Source organism: Mirounga angustirostris, unplaced genomic scaffold, assembly GCF_029215605.1.
Source record: "Mirounga angustirostris isolate CCGP_5_RB_7025 unplaced genomic scaffold, mMirAng1.0.hap1 SCAF_7, whole genome shotgun sequence".
NCBI classification, from domain to species: Eukaryota; Metazoa; Chordata; class Mammalia; order Carnivora; family Phocidae; genus Mirounga; species Mirounga angustirostris.
The window spans coordinates 89,717,859-89,738,841 of record NW_026991715.1 but is presented as its reverse complement, the minus strand read 5'-3'; the positions used below and the strand labels follow the sequence as shown (position 1 = coordinate 89,738,841).

At 46.1% G+C, this 20,983-nt stretch overlaps 1 protein-coding gene across 7 annotated transcripts in view; it reads left to right on the top strand.

The window, feature by feature from the left end:
• The first annotated feature begins 2,297 nt into the window (after nt 1–2,297).
• The window catches only part of NSD1 (nuclear receptor binding SET domain protein 1), a 146,428-nt gene continuing 127,742 nt past the window's right edge, over nt 2,298–20,983 (top strand). The window contains exons 1-3 of one of the 7 annotated variants that reach the window (XM_064596504.1): nt 2,299–2,437; nt 4,369–4,482; nt 5,223–5,312. In XM_064596504.1, the coding sequence (XP_064452574.1) occupies nt 4,453–4,482; nt 5,223–5,312 (120 nt within the window). In that variant the 5' untranslated portion in view covers nt 2,299–2,437; nt 4,369–4,452. Of the gene's footprint in view, nt 2,438–2,892; nt 2,918–3,027; nt 3,235–3,301; nt 3,321–4,368; nt 5,313–20,983 lie in introns of those variants that run through there. The other 6 variants (XM_064596505.1, XM_064596502.1, XM_045900417.3 and 3 more) reach the window with 6 other exon arrangements.

Sequence of the window (20,983 nt, the reverse complement as noted above, 5' to 3'; positions counted from 1 at the left end):
ATACCTTAGCACCTTTATTTAACTGTCCTTTCTGGAGGCCTGGGGCTTCCTGAGGCAGGCATCTCATCCTTGTTTTCCCAGCACCCAGCGTATCGCCCAGAATGCAGGAAATGGTTGCCGAATGAAGCAATGAATTACATTTCAGGATTCATCAGGTGCTTAGTTAGTCTGTACAGGCCCCTAAAACTTACCTTTACCTTAGAGAAACCTCACGCCACCCTGTGCATTAGAAGCCACAGATGAGGAAACTGAGGCTTGGGGCTATTAAGTGACTGGCTCAAGGCCAAACAGGGGCAGCTGTGAGGCCCTCAGGATGGTCTGTGGGAAAGTAAAAGGTTGAGAGGAGCCTTGATGAATTGGGGCAATTGGCAGGGTGTAATTGTCAGTCAGAAATGCTTAACTCAAATTATTAGGTGTGAAGAAGGGAACAGTCAAAGCTTCCCCACTGAATTGCCCAGAAGGGGTTGGCAGGAGTTTCTCCTTAGCAGAACAAGGGCTGGTCCCTGTAGGGCGGGACCCTGGGGTGTAGACCCAGCTTTTCTCTGGCTGGTCCTAGTGCACAGAACACTGCCAACCTTACTTTGCACTTGGGAACCTTCAGAGTACCTCAGAGGCCCCCTGGGGTCATAGTTGGAGGGGGGGCATTACTCTGGGTCCAGGGGGGGAATCTACCCTTCAAGAAAGTCTGCTTGCTGTCTTGGCAGGGCCTGCATCCCAGCACTTACGGTGTGCTAAGCCTGTGTTTACTTGTGTGCCTCCATGGTTGGTCTGTGGGCCTTGGAGAGTAGGAGGTTAGGGGCATCCTGAGCTCCTAGCCTATTCGGACCAATCTCGGGGTGAAGGACGGGAAAGGCTGAAGGGTGGAGTTTAGGGATCCCCGTGCCAATACCGTGTAGGGCAAGGCCAAAAGTGGCCTTTCTCCCAAGTGGGTTCACGGCTAACAGATAGAAGGGCTGCGGGTAAACACTCCACTGGGGCAATAATTATGCACATTTACTAAGCCCAGGGAGGAATGGTGGTCACGTGGCTCTCGAGGGCGGTGCCCTCAGCTTTGAGATGGAGTTAACTCTAATCACAGAAGGCTTTCTGGAGGAGGCGGGATTTTTATGGCGGTAGATCGTGGTTTTCTCTGAACAGCGAGGATGCCCTTAGCATTTTTGGTAACAGCTAGCTGCCGCGGTGAGCTTTTTGCCGGGGTACAGGCCCAGGGGGCGACGGAGTCAGACCGAATTGGGGGAAGGGCCTAGGGGGCCGGAGTCCCGGGGTGAGGCTGGGTTTGGGTTCCTTGACCTGTCCTTGCACCGCCTTTGATGATTGGACGCATCGCGGCCGCTCTAGGCCAGGGCTGTGGGGCCCGGGGCGCTGGGTGCAGGCCTCGAGGTCCAAGGCGCCCTGGGAGCAGACAGCACGGGGCCGAAGATTAGGCGGTTAGACCTTGCTGGGCCAGCCCGGCGGTCCGCCCTCTCAACGCAGTTCCGCCGGGGTCCCGAAGCCCGGCTCGCAGGGGCGAGGCGCGCGCTCCCGGGGGATCAGGGCTGCGGAGCCGGCGGCCTGCGCTGGGCGGCTGTGGCACGAGAGGGCCATCTGCCTGGGTGCGGAGAACTGCAGCGTCCGCGGTGCGAGGCGCGGCCCCTCCGGGCCCCCAGCCCGCGTCCCCTGCCCCGCGCGCACACACCTACTGACGCCCGCCCGCGCCCGCGGCCCGAGTCCCGGTGCCAGGCCCAGACCCAGACTAGGCGCGGGAGGCGGTGCAGGGATTAGTGGACCCCTCCCCCCAGCGCGCCCCTCGCCCCGCCCGAGGCAGCGAGGACCCCTGGGCCCGGGGGTGGTGAGGGAGCTTCGTCCCGGCGGTGCCCGGGCTGGGGACACGGCCTCACAGGGCGGGGGCCGCACGGCGGCAGGTCGAGGTGCGGGCGCGCTGTCAGGCTGCTGCCCGGCTCCGGTGCGGGGGGTGGGCTCAGCGCGGGGGTCGCCTGGCCTCATCCCCCGGCCGAGGCCACGGCCGGGCAAGCAGTGCCCGGGCGGGTAACCCGACCCGACCCGGCTCCCGGTCGCCGCTCACCCCGCAAGGCCGGGCAGGGGGAGGGAGAGAAATGGGGGGGAGGGGGAAGGGAAAGGGTGGTGGGTGAGGGGCTGTGGGGACCGCAGGGCCGAGTCCCCGGCCTGTCTGCGCTGCTCTAGGGCGGCTGCCTGTGTTGCCCGGGACGAGCCAGCCCCCTGCCTCGCGGGCGTCGGGCCTGCGGCAGGAGGGAGCCCTGAGGCTGCACAAGCTTGGCTCGGGGAGGCAGACCCGAGCTGCTGCCTCCATTTTGTTTCCTGCTCAGCTTGGTCTGTGGTGGTGGTGGTGTGGGTTTGGGGTGCGGCCGGGCAGGGGGTTCACCTGCGGCCGCGCCTGCTCGGGGCCTGAGGCCTCGAAGACCCCAGCCCAAGCCCCCAGGTGAGCCCCGCGGTAGGAGGGGGGGTTGCCTTGGCCTCGGGCCGAGCCGAGCGGGCTGAGGGCAGGTGCCCAGTGGATGGGGAGCCGGGCTGTAACCTAAGATGGAGGTCGGGACTGACGCGGGCCCGAGCGGGGCTGGCGGGGCGGTCGGACAGGCCTCAGCCGGGCCAGGTGCCGCCGGGGTTGGGGCTCGAGTTGGGTAGGGTGCAGGAGCCGTGTGCAGCTCGGGGCCGGCGCAGCGCCCCGAGGTAGGTGAGGGGATCTGAGTGCCACCCACGACGCCCGCAGGCCCAGACACTCCGGGGAGGCGCGCGAGGCCCCTGGGGAGCCTGCCTCAGGCCCCGCCCGGGCAGTCGGGCCGGCCCGTAGGCCCGGGCCGCGAGCGGGCGCGCAAGGGGAGGGGAGGGGGCGGCAGCGGCGGCTCCGCTGATTGGGCGGCGCGCTCGCGAGCCCGACTTCACCCGCCCTGAACCCCGAAGAGTGAGGCGAGGGAGCGCGCGCGCGGTGGGGGAAGGGGTGCGCGCGCACTCGGTGCCCCAGCCGCACGCGGGCCGGCGCGAGGCGCTGGGTCGCACGCGCCGCCGCGGGGGCGCGCGCGGTGGGGGTGTGAGGAGGAGGAGGCGGCGGCGGAATAGGCCGGGGCAGGTCGCGCTCGCTGCCTTCTCCCCTGAAGAGAGACGCGGGGGGAGGGGGGTGCGGCGAGCGGCTCCGCTCTCTCCCCAAGGCTCCGCTCGCGCCCCAGTGTAATGAGGGTCACCCCCTCCCCCCAGCCGGCCCGGGAGGGGGCGCGGGGCACGGTAACTAGTGCGCTGGGGCGGGTGGCGGGCAGGCGCGAGGAGGAGGGAGGAGGTGGCCGGGCGGGGAAGATGGTGGTGGCCGTGAGGTGAGGGGCGCGGGGGAGGGCCGGGTGCGGCGCGGTGTTGGTGGCCCGCGGCGTTGTAGCCGCGGGCCCCCTCCCCCTCCATCACTACCAGCCGGGCTCAGGCCTAGCCGGCCCGGCCGCCGCGAACTTCCTCCCGGCGCGGCCCTTGCCCCGCCGGCCTCCCGCGCGCACCACGGCCTCCGCCTCCCCTCAGGTAGCCGGCTGGTGGGCGCGGGGCCGGCTGCCCTCCTGCAGCAAACTTTGCTTGCTGCTTAATATTGATGAGTGCGATCGGCTCGGCCAGGAGGTGCTGCCGCGGCTGCGGGAAGGAGCGCGGCCCGGGCAGGCGGCGGCGGCGTCGGCAGCAGCCATGTTTGTCAAGCTGTAGCAGCTGCTGCTGCCCTGACTCGGCTTCACCGGCTGCCTCCGTTTCTCTCCCCCTGCCGCGTCCCGGCCTCTGGGCCCTGCAGCCGTGGACTGAGCAGTCCTGCAGTCTGGAAGGCGAGGTTCGGGGTGCACCCGCTTCGGCCGACTCGCCTGCGGCCTGGGCACGGCCGCTGCAAGGGCTTCAGCGCCGGCTGGGCGCAGGGTGCAGCGCTATTGTGACCGCTGCGCCCGAGCGAGCCAGGAAGGAGGGGGGGTAACCTTTTTGTGCAGCGTCCGGGAGCCCCCCTCGAGCCCTACAGCCCCCTCCCTTTTGGAGATCCGGCCGCTGGACACCCCCCCCCCCCCAGCGGGGGATGGGGAGGATGATTCCTGTTTGAGATTTAGGAATTTCTACTGCCAAAGGGATTTTAATTTTAGTTCAGCCCAACTGTCCACCAGTCTGCAGTGCAGGAAAAAGGGACGGGCTGTTTGCATGTGGCAAGATCTGCCCAGCTCCGGGAAGATGGAGTTTGCGGAGGCTCACCGAGGCCATTTTTCCATCGTCAGCTGGGGAACTTTTTCCGCCCATGGAAGTGCAGCAGAAAGGCATCGAGGCCACTAGGCCTTGAGAATTGGCTGCCATTTTGAAGATAAGAGTCAAATGGCCTATAAACTCCGATTAATTGCTGTTTTTGGATTCCAGGTTGATGCTGGCCCAGGATGGATCAGACCTGTGAAGTATCTAGAAGAAATTGTCTGCTGCCCTTTTCCAATCCAGTGAATTTAGATGCCCCTGAAGACAAGGACAGCCCTTTCGGTAATGGTCAATCCAATTTTTCTGAGCCACTTAATGGGTGTACTATGCAGTTACCGACTGCCAGTGGAACATCCCAAAATGCTTATGGACAAGATTCTCCATCTTGTTACATTCCACTGCGGAGACTACAGGATTTGGCCTCCATGATCAATGTAGAGTATTTAAATGGGTCTGCTGATGGATCAGAATCCTTTCAAGACCCTGAAAAAAGTGATTCAAGAGCTCAGTCGCCAGTTGTTTGCACTTCTTTGAGTCCTGGTGGTCCAACAGCACTTGCTATGAAACAGGAACCCTCTTGTAATAACTCCCCTGAACTCCAGGTAAAAGTAACAAAGACTATCAAGAATGGCTTTCTGCACTTTGAGAATTTTACTTGTGTGGACGATGCAGATGTAGATTCTGAAATGGACCCAGAACAGCCAGTCACAGAGGATGAGAGTATAGAGGAGATCTTTGAGGAAACTCAGACCAATGCCACCTGCAATTATGAGCCTAAATCAGAGAATGGTGTAGACGTGGCCATGGGAAATGAACAAGACAGCACACCAGAGAGTAGACACGGTGCAGTCAAATCGCCATTCTTGCCATTAGCTCCTCAAACTGAAACACAGAAAAATAAGCAAAGAAATGAAGTGGACGGCAGCAATGAAAAAGCAGCCCTTCTCCCAGCCCCCTTTTCACTAGGAGATACAAACGTTACCATAGAAGAGCAATTAAACTCAATAAATTTATCTTTTCAGGATGATCCAGACTCCAGTACCAGTACATTAGGAAACATGCTAGAATTACCTGGAACTTCATCATCATCTACTTCACAGGAATTGCCATTTGTAAGCAGTTTTTGGTACAACTTAAATATATACATAAATGTATATATACAGGCAACTTAAAGAGAAACATAACTAATTGGTTTTTGGTTGCTTATCAGTTCATGGCTGAGAGCCTATTGCTAATGATAGGCTTTTTGGGGAAATTTTACTTTGATTTTTAAATTTATCTCCGTTGTATGAGTTTGCTTCTTTTCCCAATTAACTTTCCTTTGAGGACTGGCTAAGAGTTAGAACTTTAAGGGCATTTGATTGAGTTCAGATTTTATTTTTCAAATGGAGGTATACATTTGTTTAGGTTTTTTTTTTCATTTTTAAATGCTTTGGCTTGCTGGTATCATGAGTATAGGTGGACCAATTAATTTCCTGGAGTCCTTTTTTTTTAGTTGATGGGGTGACTCTTGCTTCAGTTTGGAGTGCATTTGGGTACAAATTGAAAGTAGCTAAGATGAGAAGACCTTCTTGGATGGACATCAGTCAAAATTTAAATTAGGCCAGTTTTTCTGAACTACCTGTTGTGAAGGTATAGCATCCTATGCTTTAGATAAATGTCACCATCAGAGTAGGCTCTTGAGCCTTTTCTAGTTTTTAGTTTTAAAGTTTATGTATGTATACGTGTGTGGTATGTGTACGTGTATAGAAATAGAAAATCTAATTTGAGTTGTTCAGTAGTGCTGTGTACTGTTGTTAAAGAGTTGTAAATGATGAAGTTCCTTTTTATTCGATCTTTTGCAGAATTTCTTGATCAGTTAGCATAATGATCAGTTGACTTCTTTTAGTCTCTGTTTCATCACCTTTAAAATCAAACTTCTTGATTGTTAAAAAAAATATCCCTCAGCTTTAAATACTTGATTCTAATTTTGTTTCTGTTCAGATGTATTGTTAGGTCATCTGTAGTGTCACCACAGAAGATCTCCCCACCCCATGATGACTCTGAATCTTTAAGGTTTTAATCAAAAAATTTTATGTAGTGATCGTTTTGAGTGCATTAAACATTCAAGGCTATCAATAGCCTTGATGTTCTTTAAAGCCACAGAGAATGTGGGTGTGTCGCTTTTGTTTGTTGATTTATATATGAAATATTCTTTAGTACTCCTTGGTTTCTTAACTTGGCAGTTGCAGATTGTAAAAATTTGTTTTGGTGGTTACCTTGAGTCTGTATTGTCCTAAGTATTTTTTTAGGGTGGCTAGGCTGTGTTGGCAGCCTCTTGGCAGCTTAGACAAACCCTTTTTCTTGGGTTCACATTGAAGTTATTTTACATGTATAGTTTTTTGCCTTTGTATTTACATAGAACCCTAGGTCTAACAGTGAAGATAGATAATCCTCTAGAAGCATATATATAGAAATATAAATCTGTTTGTTTCTCATCAAAAGAGATGTCAGTGGAGTATTGGCTCTGTTATAAAGAATTGAAATTATTGGAGCCTATGGACAGTATGTTAGGTATCTAAACTGGGAGTTAGAAAACTTGTATAAATAGAATTTTTTTTTCTGACAAAGTCTAAATTTGCTTAAAGACTTTATGGGCTTGAAGAGGCAAGTAACCTGTTTATTTTAGGCCTCTGGGTTAAGATTGTGGGTGCAATCTATAGCTTTGATTTTTGCCTTTGATATTTTTTTTTTTAATTTTTTTTTTGAAGATTTTTAATTTATTTATTTGACAGAGAGAGACACAGCAAGAGAGGGAACACAAGCAGGGGGAGTGGGAGAGGGAGAAGCAGGCTTCCCGCGGAGCAGGGAGCCCGATGCGGGGCTCGATCCCAGGACCCTGGGATCATGACCTGAGCCGAAGGCAGACGCTCAAAGACTGAGCCACCCAGGCACCCCTGCCTTTGATATTTTTTAACTGAAGATTTGAAAAAGTTAAATCAGTCTGAGAATGCAAATTCAGTTGAACAATATAGCTTGGGAAAGGTGTAATTAAAAGTAATTCTATATGATCACACACTATTAATACATACAGACCACAGTTGATACATGAGGTATAGAGCACTTACTCTGCATTAGATTCTATGCTCAGGGCGGGAAATTTTACTTTTTTATGATTTATTTTTTTGAGAGAGAGAGAGCATGAGCGAGCACAAGTGAGCGCACGAGCAGAGGCACAGAGGGGTGGAGGGAGAGGGAGAGATATCCCAAGCAGACTCAGCACTGAGCAGTGGAGCCCAATGCGCGGCTTGATCTCAGGACCTGAGATATGACCTGAGCCGAAACCAAGAGTTGGTTTCTCAACTGACTGAGCCACCCAGGCTCCTCAGGGCTGGAAATTTTAGAAAATCATTAGCAAATGCTGTTTGTCTTTTTGTTCTGTGATATTACGATAGAATCAGATTCTCTTATGTGACAGTAAGAGTAGTTCTTAGGATTATATACTCCCTGTCTAGAATTAGAGAAAGACACATGATTCAAGATCATATTGTCTGTTGTCTTGTATATCTAGCTATAAGCAGACTGTTTGCCTCCTGTCATAAATAAGCAGTCTCATCAGTTTATCCTTACGTGCTTTTTTTTTTTAAGATTTTATTTATTTATTTGAGAGAGAGAGAGCACAAGTAGGAGGGGAGGGGCAGAGGGAGAAGCAGACTCCCCGCTGACCAGGAACCCTGACGCTGGTCTCTATGCCAGGACCCCAGGATCATGTCCTGAGCCCAAGACAGACACTTAACCACCTGAGCCACTCAGGCTCCCCCCTTATATGCTTTTAAATTATTTTGTTTGAATGTAATGATGTGAAATGATTGTCATAGTCAGTAGTCCTGACTTGATGCTTTTATATTTAATTGGGTTGGCACCTTCTAATTCTTGCCACTGAACATATATAGTGTACAGTGCTTCGTAATATATAGGTGCTTAATAAAATATTGAAGGAAGGTTGGTCTCAGAGCTACAAGTTTAAACAGGCAGTAACTTACAGCTTATTAAGTGCTTTGGTCTGTGTTGTCTCATTGGGTCTTCATAGCCTTGTAGTAAAAAGAGATGTCATAAATGACATAGGTCTTCTTCAAGGCACTTGAGATTATTAGAGACAAGACTAAAACCCTTGAAATCAGAATTATCTCAGTACTCTTGGTTTTCTGTAGGGACTTCTGATTGTCTGACACTCTTGGCTGGGCCTGGTTTACTCATTAGGCTGATTTGTAGCAGTTACTTGTTTTATACTCTTCCCTTACTTACATATTTTATGGAGATTTTATACTATGGTGGCATCCATGAATTTAGGGATTGTCAAAACTTTTAGGATGTAGGTAGCTCAGGCTTGTCTGATGTACATATTATACTCTTTATTTAAAGAAGATCACTGAAAATGAATCCACTTACAATGGGGGCAAAAATTTCATAATAAGGAGAAAAGGGTTTACTTAGGATTTTATTTTATTTATTTTTTTAAAGATTTTATTTATTTGACAGAGAGAGACACAGCAAGAGAGGGAACACAAGCAGGGGCAGTGGGAGAGGGAAAAGCAGGCTTCCTGCAGAGCAGGGAGCCAGACACAGGGCTCGATCCCAGGACCCTGGGATCATGACTTGAGCTGAAGGCAGACGCCCAGTGACTAAGCCGCCCAGGCGCCCCCAGCTTTGCTTTTCATTTTCAGGATTGCTCCTGTCCTATTATTGTCCATTGTCATTTGTTTACTGGTTGTCATTTGTTTACATCTAGGTACTCAACCTAGATCATCCTTTCCTTGCCTATAATCAGAGTGGTTTTTCTTTATTTACATTGACTTTAAGAGACACAGCATCTTGGGGCGCCTGGGTGACTCAGTCGGTTAAGCGTCTGCCTTTGGCTCGGGTTGTGGTCCCGGGGTCTTGGGTTCGAGCCCTGCATCAGGCTCCCTGATCAGTGGGGAGCCTGCTTCTCCCTCTCCCTCTGCCTGCTGCTCCCCCTGCTTGTATTGCTCTCTCTCTCTCGGTCTAATAAATAAATAAAATCTTAAAAAAAGAAAGAAACAGCATCTTTTCACCAGATTTGTTTGCAATTTTAACTGTAATTGGCAGTATAATATTAGTTCTTTCATTAGGTGGAAATAGACACTATATTGTCCATAGGAAGATGTTTCAGTGGAGACTTTTTTTATTTTTTACTTTTTAAAAGATTTTATTTATTTGAAAGAGAGCGAGAGCACAAGCAGGGGGCAGAGGGAGAGAGAGAAGTAGGCTCCCTGCTGAGCAGGGAGCCCGAGTCAGGGCTCGATTCCAGGACCTCGGGGATCATGACCTGAGCCGAAGGCAGATGCTTAACCGACTGAGCCACCCAGGCTCCCCTGGAGACTTTTTAAAAAAAGATTTATTTGTTATAGAGAGATCACACACCTGCTGGGGTGGCGGGTGAGGGGAGGGACAGAGGGAGAGAGAGAGAATCTCGAGTACACTCCCCACTTTGCTTGGAGGAGCCATGACTCATGGCTGGATCTCATGACCCTGAGGTCATGACCTGAGCTGATACCAAGAGTGGGATGCCTCTGAATGGAGACTTTTTTGCTATTTAAAAATAGATATTTTGGGGGCACCTGGGTGCCTCAGTCAGTTAAGTGTCTTCCTTCGGCTCAGGTCCTGGGATCGAGCCCCGCCGTCGGGCTCCCTGCTCAGGGGAGAGCCTGCTTCTTCCTCTCCTCCCCACTCATGCTTTCTCTCACTATCTCTGTCTCTCTCTCAAATGAATAAATAAAATCTTTAAAAATATATAAAAATAGGTATTTTGGTGTTTTAACAATCCCATACAATCTTGGGGATTCATAAAATACTCAAAAATCACCCCCTGTACTGAGTTCTGTGCTGTGGATGATTAAGTGGTTAAAGAGATGAGTGGAGAGATGAGTGAAACCTAGAGTAGTCAAGCTTCAAGGAAGAAGTGGAACTTGAATTGGTCTTGGTTGGGTTTGGCTAGGTTTAGAAAGGTACTTTGGATGTGGAGAATTAAGTGAATGTAGTATTGGGGCGCCTGGGTGGCTCAGTTGGTTAAGCGACTGCCTTCAGCTTGGGTCATGACCCTGGAGTCCCAGGATCGAGTCCTACATCTGGATCCCTGCTAAGCAGGGAGTCTCCTTCTCCCTCTGACCCTCCCCCCTCTCATGCTCTCTCTCTCTCAAATAAATAAATAAAATTAAAAAAAAAAATAAACGAACATAGTATTTTCAGGGGGTATTTGTTGGGGATTGGTAGAGTAGCATGGGTGTAGTCAGGTAATAGGGCCTAGAAATCTGGACTGTGGCATTTGGTGTTGAAGGGATTAAGATTGGGAGCCAGCAAGAGATTTTAGCTGAGAAATGATACGATGAAATTTGTGTTTGGGAAACTTAGACTGGGGAAGAATAGAAGTAACATTAGGATGTAGGAGTCTGTTGCAATAGTAATTAAAACTTAGACTTGGGCTGAGTCAGTAGTAGAAAGAAAGGGGGGCATAGTCCAAAAGATTATTTCAGAGGAGGGAATTGGGCAATCCTTCTGGGCTGCCTGGTTTGGAGGCAAAATTGGAGTCTGGATTTGAGGAAAAGAGAGGTGAGTGCAGATGATACCTAAGGCTTTTGTTGGTTCCCGAGATAATGATTCCTCAGGGATTCTCTTCTCTGTTCTCATTGCAGCAATTCTCTACTCTCTCCTTTCCTGTCTCAGAAGAAAATAGATCCTATCTCCATGCCTCTCAGGTTCTACTGTTTGACTCCCTCCTTGGTGGAGGACCTTAAAATCTTTAAGCTTTAAAGATTTTATTTATTTATTTGAAACAGAGAGCATGAGAGGGAGGAGGGTCAGAGGGAGAAGCAGACTCCCTGCTGAGCAGGGAGCCCAATGCGTGACTCGATCCCAGGACTCCAGGATCATGACCTGAGCCGAAGGCAGTCGCTTAACCAACTGAGTCACCCAGGCACCCACTCCACTCCTTTTTTTTTTAAGTTTTTGTATTATTATTTATTTATTTGAGAGAGAGAGATTGAGCATGAGAGAGGGGAGGGTCAGAGGGAGAAGCAGGCTCCCCGCTGAGCAGGGAGCCTGATGCGGGACTCGATCCTGGGACTCCAGGATCATGACCTGAGCCAAAGGCAGCCACTTAACCGACTGAGCCACCCAGGCGCCCCTGACTACCACTCCTTTAAACAGTCCTTTGACTGCTTGCTCTCTTTTCTTCCGCTTTCATTTTGTGCAGTCTCATCCACTTTCATGGATTCACTTTACTGCTACTCTGCTGTGTGAAAATGCTCTTGACCTGACTTCTGATCTTCAAACCAAGAAATTCTAGTCACTAACCCACCTTCTCCTATCAAATCATATTCACTTTTGAACCTATCCCTTATATTGCCAAACATGCATTTTCTTCTGTGTTAATGATGGCATCATCCTCCTGTTCATTTCAAGGGTGGAAACCTTGGAGTAACTTACTCATTTATGTGATCAAACCACATATGAGTGCTTCCTCTGTGCCAGGCACTGCTAGTATTAAAAGAAAAAAAGGTAAGACATAGTCTGTGTTTTTAGGGAACTTTACTGTTTAAGGAAGACAAATGTAAACAATGACAGTAGAGAATACTAAGTGGTCTAATAGCAGAGTAGCAATAAAGTGAATCCATGAAAGTGGATGAGACGGCGGAAAATGAAAGAGGAAGAAAAGAGAGCAAGCAGTCGAAGGACTGTTTAAAGGAGTAGTAGTCAGGGGCTCCTGGGTGGCTCGGTCAGTTAAGCAGCTGCCTTTGGCTCAGGTCATGATCCTGGAGTCCCGGGATTGAGTCCCTCGTTAGGCTCCCTGCTCAGTGGGGAGCCTGCTTCTCCCTCTGACTGTCCCCCCTCTCATGCTCAATCTCTCTCTCATTCTTTCTCTCAAATAAATAAATAATAATTAAAAAAAAAAGGAGTGGTAGTCAAATGCTGCAAATCTAATATAGTATTGAAGTGTCATCTGTGACTTATAAAAGAATAGTTGCAGCAGACGGGAGGATATACAGTACTGTGGCATGTCTGGAGTAATCAGGAAGAACTTCACAGAGGGGTTATGTATAATTGAGCAGACATATGCCAGTAAGTAAGAAGGAATAGCATATACAAGTGCCAAGAAATTCTTTGATAGAAATCTGGGGAGGAGTGGGCTTGTCAGGAGGCAGAGTATAAAGATAGGCCTTGTATCCATCCTTAAAGTCAACTTTTTTAAAAGTTTTTTTTTTTTTAAGTTTTTTTAAAGATTTATTTATTGGAGAGTGTGTGCATGTGTGTGGGGAGGGGCAGAGGGAGAGGGACAAGCAGACTCCCTGCTGAACAGGGAGCCTGACCCGGGGCTTGATCCCAGAACTCTGAGATCATGACCTGAGCTGAAGTCAGGCACTTGACTGACTGAGGCACCCAGGTGCCCCTTTTTTAAAATTAAATTTAAATTTAAGTGGTCTCTACACCCAACGTGGGACTTGACCTCATGACTGCAAGATCTAGGGTCGATTGCTCTTCCGACTAAGCCTGCCAGGAGCCCATAGAAATCATGCGATTTCTAATTTATACAAATTCTCCAGTTTTTTTCATTCTTCATTTCCATTCTACTACGAGGCTTTTATCACTTGCCTTCATATAGTTTTTCTTTCCAGTCTCTCTTACCCAAAATTACGCCTGACTTCCAAAATGAGAAATAGTAAGTCCCTGGTTAAAGCTTTACCTTCAATGAATGCCTCACTTTTTTCCCTATTTGCCTAACAAATAAAGCCCATACTTAGTGCCTCTTTTGGTAGGACCCTTTCCTGACCTCCTGAAATCTCATATGCTATACCCAAGGTGTTCTGGGTTCAGCCAGACTGCCCTATTAGTGGTGGTTTGCTTCACACTCAGCCCTGGCTCATGCCTTTATCCTCCTGGTCTGATTCATCTTTGCATATTAACAGTATGTAACATGGTGCCTTCTTTGTAGTGACTGAGTCAAAGAAAGAGTGGATGGTACAGTGGTACAAGTTGGGAGGGGAGTAAATTTTAGGTAGGAAGGTGATGAGTGGACTGTCAGCTCTCATCCTCCATGTACCAAATTTCAAAACTTCAGAGGTTTTTTTTGTCTTTTTTTTTTTTTACTTTATCTCCTCATGCACTCAATTTCTAAGGCCTTTGAATTTGAACTCCTTAATATCTGAAGCATTCATTTTTTCCTCACCATTCTTACTTTCAGCCTTTTAATTGTGGATATTAAATCATAATGGTTTTAAATTGAACAGATCTCTGAGTGTGTATTGTGCTTCCTGTTTAGTTGGAGAAGTCCCTTTAGTCTCTCTGAGGCCCAGTTCCTAATCTCCAAACTGGGGCTAGTACCTTACAGGGTTATTTGAGAGTGTGCAACAAGATACTTTATGTGAAGCAGCTTGATGGTGTTAGTTCTGAAGTAGGTGCTCAGTAAATGATGCCTATTATTTTATGCCACGAACCTAACATGTATTTGGAAGAGTTAGTCATGAATTTTGAGAAATACATCTCTGCATTTTTGCTTTTTTTCTCTATTCTTCCAAACACTTCTGCTTTAACTTGCTAAATTAAGGACATTAACTACCATTGACAGTTTCTGTTTCTGTTTAATAATCAGGACAATTTTATCCATTTTTGCTTGGTCATCAGAATTTAATTTGCAGTAGGATCAGGATCTTTCTGTACTCTACCTATTAAGTGGTATAACTTTATTATGTTGTTGCATTTTGCTGGTTGTCTTTTGTCATTGCTGTGTATATAAATGTTCCATCTCTATCCACTGGTTTTCATGGGAACCCATTGAAAGAAGATCCCATCTCTTTGGTGGTGGGTTTGATTTTCATTGAATGATTGTTTCTTAAACTTTTTTAATGACCTGAAGTGTAGCCTTTTGAAGAAAGGGCTATAATTCTTTTTAGTTAGAAAAGGAACAAATAGGGACATGTGTGTGGCTTGGTTAAATGTCTGACTCCTTTTTTTTTTTAAAGATTTATTTGACAGAGAGAGACACAGTGAGAGAAGGAATATGAGCAGGGGGAGTGGGAGAGGGAGAAGCAGGCTTCCCGTGGAGCAGGGAGCCCCATGGGAGGCTCCATCCCAGGACCCTGGGACCATGACCTGAGCCGAAGGCAGACGCTCAATGACTGAGCCACCCAGGCACCCCTAAACATCTGACTCTTGATCTTAGTTCAGGTCTTGATCTCAGGGTCCTGAGTTCAGGCCCCCTGTTGGACTCCACACTGGGTGTGGAGCCTACTTAAAAAAAAAAAAGGAAAAGAAAGGTAATAAGGTATCATGGTAAAAAAAAAATCAAACTTAAAAATGGAATGTAGGGGCGCCTGGGTGGCTCAGTCGTTAAGTGTCTGCCTTCGGCTCAGGTCATGATCCCAGGGTCCTGGGATCGAGCCCCGCATCGGGCTCCCTGCTCAGCGGGAAGCCTGCTTCTCCCTCTCCCACTGCCCCTGCTTGTGTTCCCTCTCTTGCTGTGTCTCTGTCAAATAAATAAATAAAACCTTTAAAAAAAAAATGGAATGTAAACGTCTCTTTGTATCACCCCTCATATTTCATTTGCACTCTTGATATTCTGTTAGAATTTTCTTTATATATGTACATTTTTTTTATATTTTGGTAATGTAAGTGGTCTGAATATTATTCAATACCTTCGTTAATATGTTAAGGACATATTTCATATGAGCATGTAGATAAATCTCCACTCTCTTTTATTATTGAAATTTTTACTGAGATAAATATAGATTTAGAGTTTTAAGAAATACAGAGCGATCTCATACATTTTGCCTGGCTTTGCAATGCTGATGTTTTGTGAAGATGTCTAATATTAAAACCAGGATATTATGTTGATGTAATCCACCAATCTTGTTCAGGTATCCCCAGCTTTTGTTTTTCATGTTTTATTTCCCCCCAAAAGAAAATTCTGTATTGCTAAAAAGATAGGTTCCAGATATCTTCAGTTTTACCTGTACTCATTTTGTGTAGTGCGTAATATATACAGCGTATATATTAAGTTCCCTACATTTTTCTCACCTATATAGGTTCGTATATGTACCACCACAGTCAAGATACTGAATAGTTGCAACACCACAGGATCTCTCCTGTGACCCTTTTATGTCATATCCATCTTCTTTCTTGAAACTCCTTTTCCAGCCTTGGCTAACTACTAAATCTGTCTAAAATTTTGTTATTTCAAAAATGTTACATAAATGGTATCATACAGTATATAGTTTTTTGGGATTGGGTTTTTTCACTTACAGATGTAAGTCCCTGGAGGTTCATTCAGTTTATTAAGTGTATGTATTTTATTCCTTTTTATTACTAAGTAGGATTCCACAGAATGTATATACCACAGTTTAACCATGCACCTGTTAGACATCTGGCCTTATTCTAGCTTTTGGCTATTAGAAGTAAAAGTGCTATGAACATTTGTATACAGGTTTTTGTGTAAACAGAAGTTTTCATTTCTCTGGGATAAATGCCCAAGAGTTATAATTGCTGAATCGTATGGTAGTGACATGTTTAGTTTTATAAGAAGCTGCCAAGCTGATTTCTAGAGTGACTGTGTCATTTACATTCTCACCAGCACTCTGCATCATTGCTATCATTTGGTGTTGTCATTATTTTTTTTCTTTTGGTTTTTTAAGATTTAAAAAAAATTTTTTTTTACTTTATGTTTTTAAAATATTTTTTCTATTTATTTATTTATTTGATGTAGTGTTCCATGATTCATTGTTTGAGTATAACACCCAGTGTTTTTTAAGATTTTTATTTTTAAAAATCTCCTGAGGGGCTTGAACTTAAAACCACAGATCAAGAGTCACATGTTCTACCAACTGAGCCAACCAGGCACCCGTTTTTTCTTTTTCTCATTCATTCCTTCATTTATTTCCATTGTAATTAATGTACTGTGTTGTATAGTTTCAGGAGTACAATATAATGATTTAGCAAATTTTTTTTTTTTTTTAAGATTTTATTTCAAGAGAGAGCATGCACAGGAGCGGGGGGGGGAGGGGCAGAAGGAGGAGGAGAGAGAATCTCAGGCAGACTCCATACTGAGTGCAGAGCCCTAGGCAGGCTCGATCCAGCCATCATGAGATCATGACTGGAGCTGAAATCAAGAGTCTGACTATTAACCGATTGAGCCACCGAAGTGCCCCTAATGATTCAACAGTTCCATACATTAGTGCTCATCATGATAAGTGTACTCTTAATCTCCTTAATCCATTTCATCCCTCCCTCCCCCCAATATCCCTTCTGGTAACCATCAGTTCTATTTAAGAGCCTAGTCTTCTGTCTTTTCTTTCCTTTGTTAATGTTGTTTCTTAAATTCCAGGGATGCCTGGGTTGCTCAGTCAGTTAAGCGTCTGAGTATTGATTTTGTTTTTTTTGTTTTTTGTTTTTTTTTTAAAGATTTTATTTATTTGACAGAGAGCAGGAGAGCACAAGCAGGGGGAGCGGCAGAGGGAGAGGGAGAAGCAGCCTCGCCGCTGAGCAGAGAGAGCCCGATGCGGGGCTCGATCCCAGGACCCTGGGATCATGACCTGAGCTGAAGGCAGACACTTAAACGACTGAGGCACCCAGGTGCCCCTGAGTCTTGATTTTGGCTCAGGTCATGATCTTGGGGTTGTGAGATCAAGCCCTGCATTGGGCTTGAGCTGGGAGTGGAGCCTGCTTAAGATTTTCTCCCTCTCTCTCTGCCCCTCCCCATCCCCTGCTTGCTTGCACATGCGTGCTCTCTCTCACTCTAAAAAACACACACACACACACACACAAACCCATGATTAGAAATCATAGGGTATTTGTCTTTCTTTGACTTATTTCACTTAGCATTATACCCTCTAGATCCATCTGTGTTGTTGCAAATGGCAAAATCTCATTCTTTTTTTAAGACTAATATTCCATTGTATATATCTACACCACACCTTTTTTATCCATTCATAAGTCAGTGGACATTTGGGTTGCTTCCGTATCTTGGCTATTGCAGATAATGTTGCAGTAAACATAGGGGTGCATATATCTTTTTGAATTAGTGTTTCATATTCTGTGGGTAAATACCCAGTAGTAGAAGTACTGTATCATCTGGTAATTCTATTTTTAATTTTTTTGAAGAACCTCCATACTGTTTCCCACAGTGGCTGTACCAGTTTACATTCCACCAACAATGCATGAGGGTTCCTTTTTCAACACATCTTTACCAACACTTTTTCTTGTGTTTTTGGTTTTAGCCATCTGACAGGTGTGAGGTGATGTCTCATTGTGGTTTTGATTTGCATTTGTGTCATCACTATTTTTATTTCAGCCATTTTGATAGTTATGTAATATCTCATTATGGTTTTAATTGGCATTTTCCTGATAGCTAATGATGTTGAACATCTTTTTGCGTGCTTATTTGCCATCTGTATATCCTCTGGTGAAACATGTTCATCTCTTGCCCATTTTCTAATTGGATTGTTTGATTTTTTTTTTTTTAAACTTGAGTTTTGAGAGTTTCTTGCTAGATGATCTACATTCTTTGTAATGGTTGTATACAAACCATAATTTTTAAGCATTGCTTCCACTTTTAGATAATTTATGAGAGAACCAACAAAGCCATACATACTTGTGGTTTCCCTTTTATAAATTGAAACAGATTTTAGGGTTGCTTTTATTAGGCAAAATTACTTTATTAAGGTTTCTAAAGTTCTTTTCACATCTCCAGTAATGTTGCATAAAATACCATAATACTCTGGTAAAGATTGCTGGAAGGATAAAGTCCATTTTAGAGTATGAACAATTGTATTTGCATGTTAGATTAAATTAAAAATAATTATTGGTTATATGATATCCCCTATATACCAGGAAGAGTCTGAAGGTAGTCTTTTCTTTGTAAATTATGAGGGTATATTCCCCTTGTCATCTCTAATTTCTCTTCATGGTGTAATTGGAGCTGTTGGGTATCCCTAGTGCAAGTAGGTGATGTACAAGTTACCTTTGCACTCAGTAAAAATAATAGACGTTAATGCCATGCTAATTGTCATTGGAATTTTTACCTCCAAAGGCATTTCTCTAACATTGCATTTGGTTCAGTTGACAATGTATTGAATTTGTTTTTATAATTATATTAAGGAACAAGCACAGTGCTGTCATCTGTAAAGAATTGCAGAGCAGATGGGACGCCTGGGTGGCTCAGTCGGTTAAGCGTCTGCCTTCAGCTCAGGTCATGATCCCAGGGTCCTGGGATCGAGTCCCGCATCAGGCTCCCTGCTCTGCGGGGAGCCTGCTTCTCCCTCTGCCTCTGCCTCTCTCTCTCTCTATCTCTCATGAATAAATAAATAAAATCTTTAAAAAAAAAAAAAAGAAAGAATTGCAGAGCAGTTGTTGAGAGGTAATAAAATTCTACATTTAAAGTGTTTTTTAACATAGTAGAGCTTTGGGGCAGAAGTATAGTACAGGTAATAAAACCACTGAGATCGGTTCTTTGGTGGAGTAGATGTTAGAATTGTAAGTAAAGTCTTGATAGGTAATATCTGTGGAATTACTTTCTAGTAATAATTTCATAATAATGTTTGTGGAATTATTTCCTAAGGATAAATTGCTGATAGTGGAATTATCTGGGCAATGGGTTAGATTTTTTGTGTCTTGATGTATCTACTTCTGTATGGCTTTACAAAAGGATTGCACCATTTTAATAGTTTTTGTTTATTTATATTTATTTTAAAAAAGATTTTATTTATTTGAGACAGAGAGAGAGAGCGCGCGTGAGGGATGGGGAGGGGCAGAGGGAGAGGGAGAAGCAGACTCCCTGCTGAACAATGGAGCCTGATCTGGGGCTCCATCCCAAGACCCTGAGATGATGACCCCAGCTGAAGGCAGATGCTCAACTGACTGAGCCACCCAGTTTTGTGGGTTTTTTTTTTTTTTTTTTTTTTAAGATTTTATTTTTATTTATTTGACAGAGAGACAGCCAGAGAGGGAACACAAGCAGGGGGAGCAGGAGAGGGAGAAGCAGGCTTCCCGCAGAGTGGGGAGCCTGATGCGGGGCTCGATCCCAGTACCCTGGGATCATGACCTGAGCCGAAAGCAGACACTTAATGACTGAGCCACCCAGGCACCCCATGGTTTTTTTGTTTTTTTTTTAAGATTTTATCTATTTATTTGAGGTAAAGAGAGAGTGTGGGAGAGAGGGAGAGGGAGAAGCAGACTTCTTGCTGAGCACAGAGCCTGAGATGGGGCTCGATCTCAGGACCCCAGGATCAGGACCTAAGCCGAAGACAGAGGCTTAACCGACTGAGCCACCCAGGTGTCCCTTGAAAACACAAATTCTTAGAGCTGTGAGGGAATATTTCCCTCTGTATTAGTTAGTTATTTTGTCTCACAAATTACTTTCAGATTTATCAACCTAAAAAAATAAACATTTATATCACAGAGGGTTAGGAATCCTGGAGTGGCTTAGTTGGGTGGTTCTGGCTCAGTCTCTCATGAGATGACAAATAAGATGTCAGCCAGGGCTACACTCAGTCATCTGAAGGCTGTAGCTAGGATCCTTGTCCGAGATGGTTCATATGGCTGCTGGTTGACTGTATGAGGCCTCAAGTTCCTTGCCAGGTGAGGCTCTCCATAGGAGTGTGAGTGATCACAGTATGTACTGACTTCCTCCAGGGTGAGTGATCCAAGAGAGACCAAGCAGGAAGATATAAGGGGATATAATGTGGGAGGGGAATACCATGGGTTGAATACCAAGAATACGAAAAGGTGGGAATCACTGGGGACCATCTAGCAGGCTGCTTATCACACCTATCCAACAAGAAATGAGTAGTTTTAGTTAAAGGAGAAAGCTCTTAAGTATACAAAATCGTCTGTGATTACTTTTACTTCTAAACTGAATTGAATTTTTCTTTTTTTTTTTTAAAGATTTTATTTATTTATTTGACAGAGAGAGAGACAGCGAGAGCAGGAACATAAGCAGGGGGAATGGGAGAGGGAGAAGCAGGCTTCCCGCAGAGCAGGGAGCCCGATGCGGGGCTCGATCCCAGGACCCTGGGATCATGACCTGAGCCGGAAGCAGACGCTTAACGACTGAGCTACTCAGGCGCCCCCTGAATTAAATTTTTGAATAGCTATGTGGCTCAAAAGCATAATATAAAAAGGTAACCAGTGAAGTACCCTTGTACCTTGTCTGCTCATTTAGAACCTTCAGTTCATGTGGTACCTCCCACCTTTTTTTTTTTAAAGATTTTATTTATTTATTTGACAGAGACACAGCGAGGGAGGGAACACAAGCACGGGGAGGGGGAGGGGGAGAAGCAGGCTTCCCGCCGAGCAGGGAGCCCATGCGGGGCTCAATCCCAGGACCCTGGGATCATGACCTGAGCTGAAGGCAGACGCTTAACGATTGAGCCACCCAGGCGCCCCCCTCCCACCTTTTTTATGACAAAGGTAGCAGATTTTATATACACTTAACTTTTTTCACTTAGATAATTGTTGAAATCTTTCCATTTTATTTATTTATTTATTTATTTATTTATTTATTTTTAAAGGTTTTATTTTTATTTATTTGAGAGAGAGACTGAGATAGAGCATGAGAGGGGGGAGGGTCAGAGGGAGAAGCAGACTCCCTGCTGAGCAGGGAGCCCGATGTGGGACTCGATCCCAGGACTCCAGGATCATGACCTGAGCCGAAGGCAGTCGCTTAACCAACTGAGCCACCCAGGCGCCCTATTTATTTATTTTTAAGATTTTATTTTTAGGGGTGCCTGGGTGTCTTAGT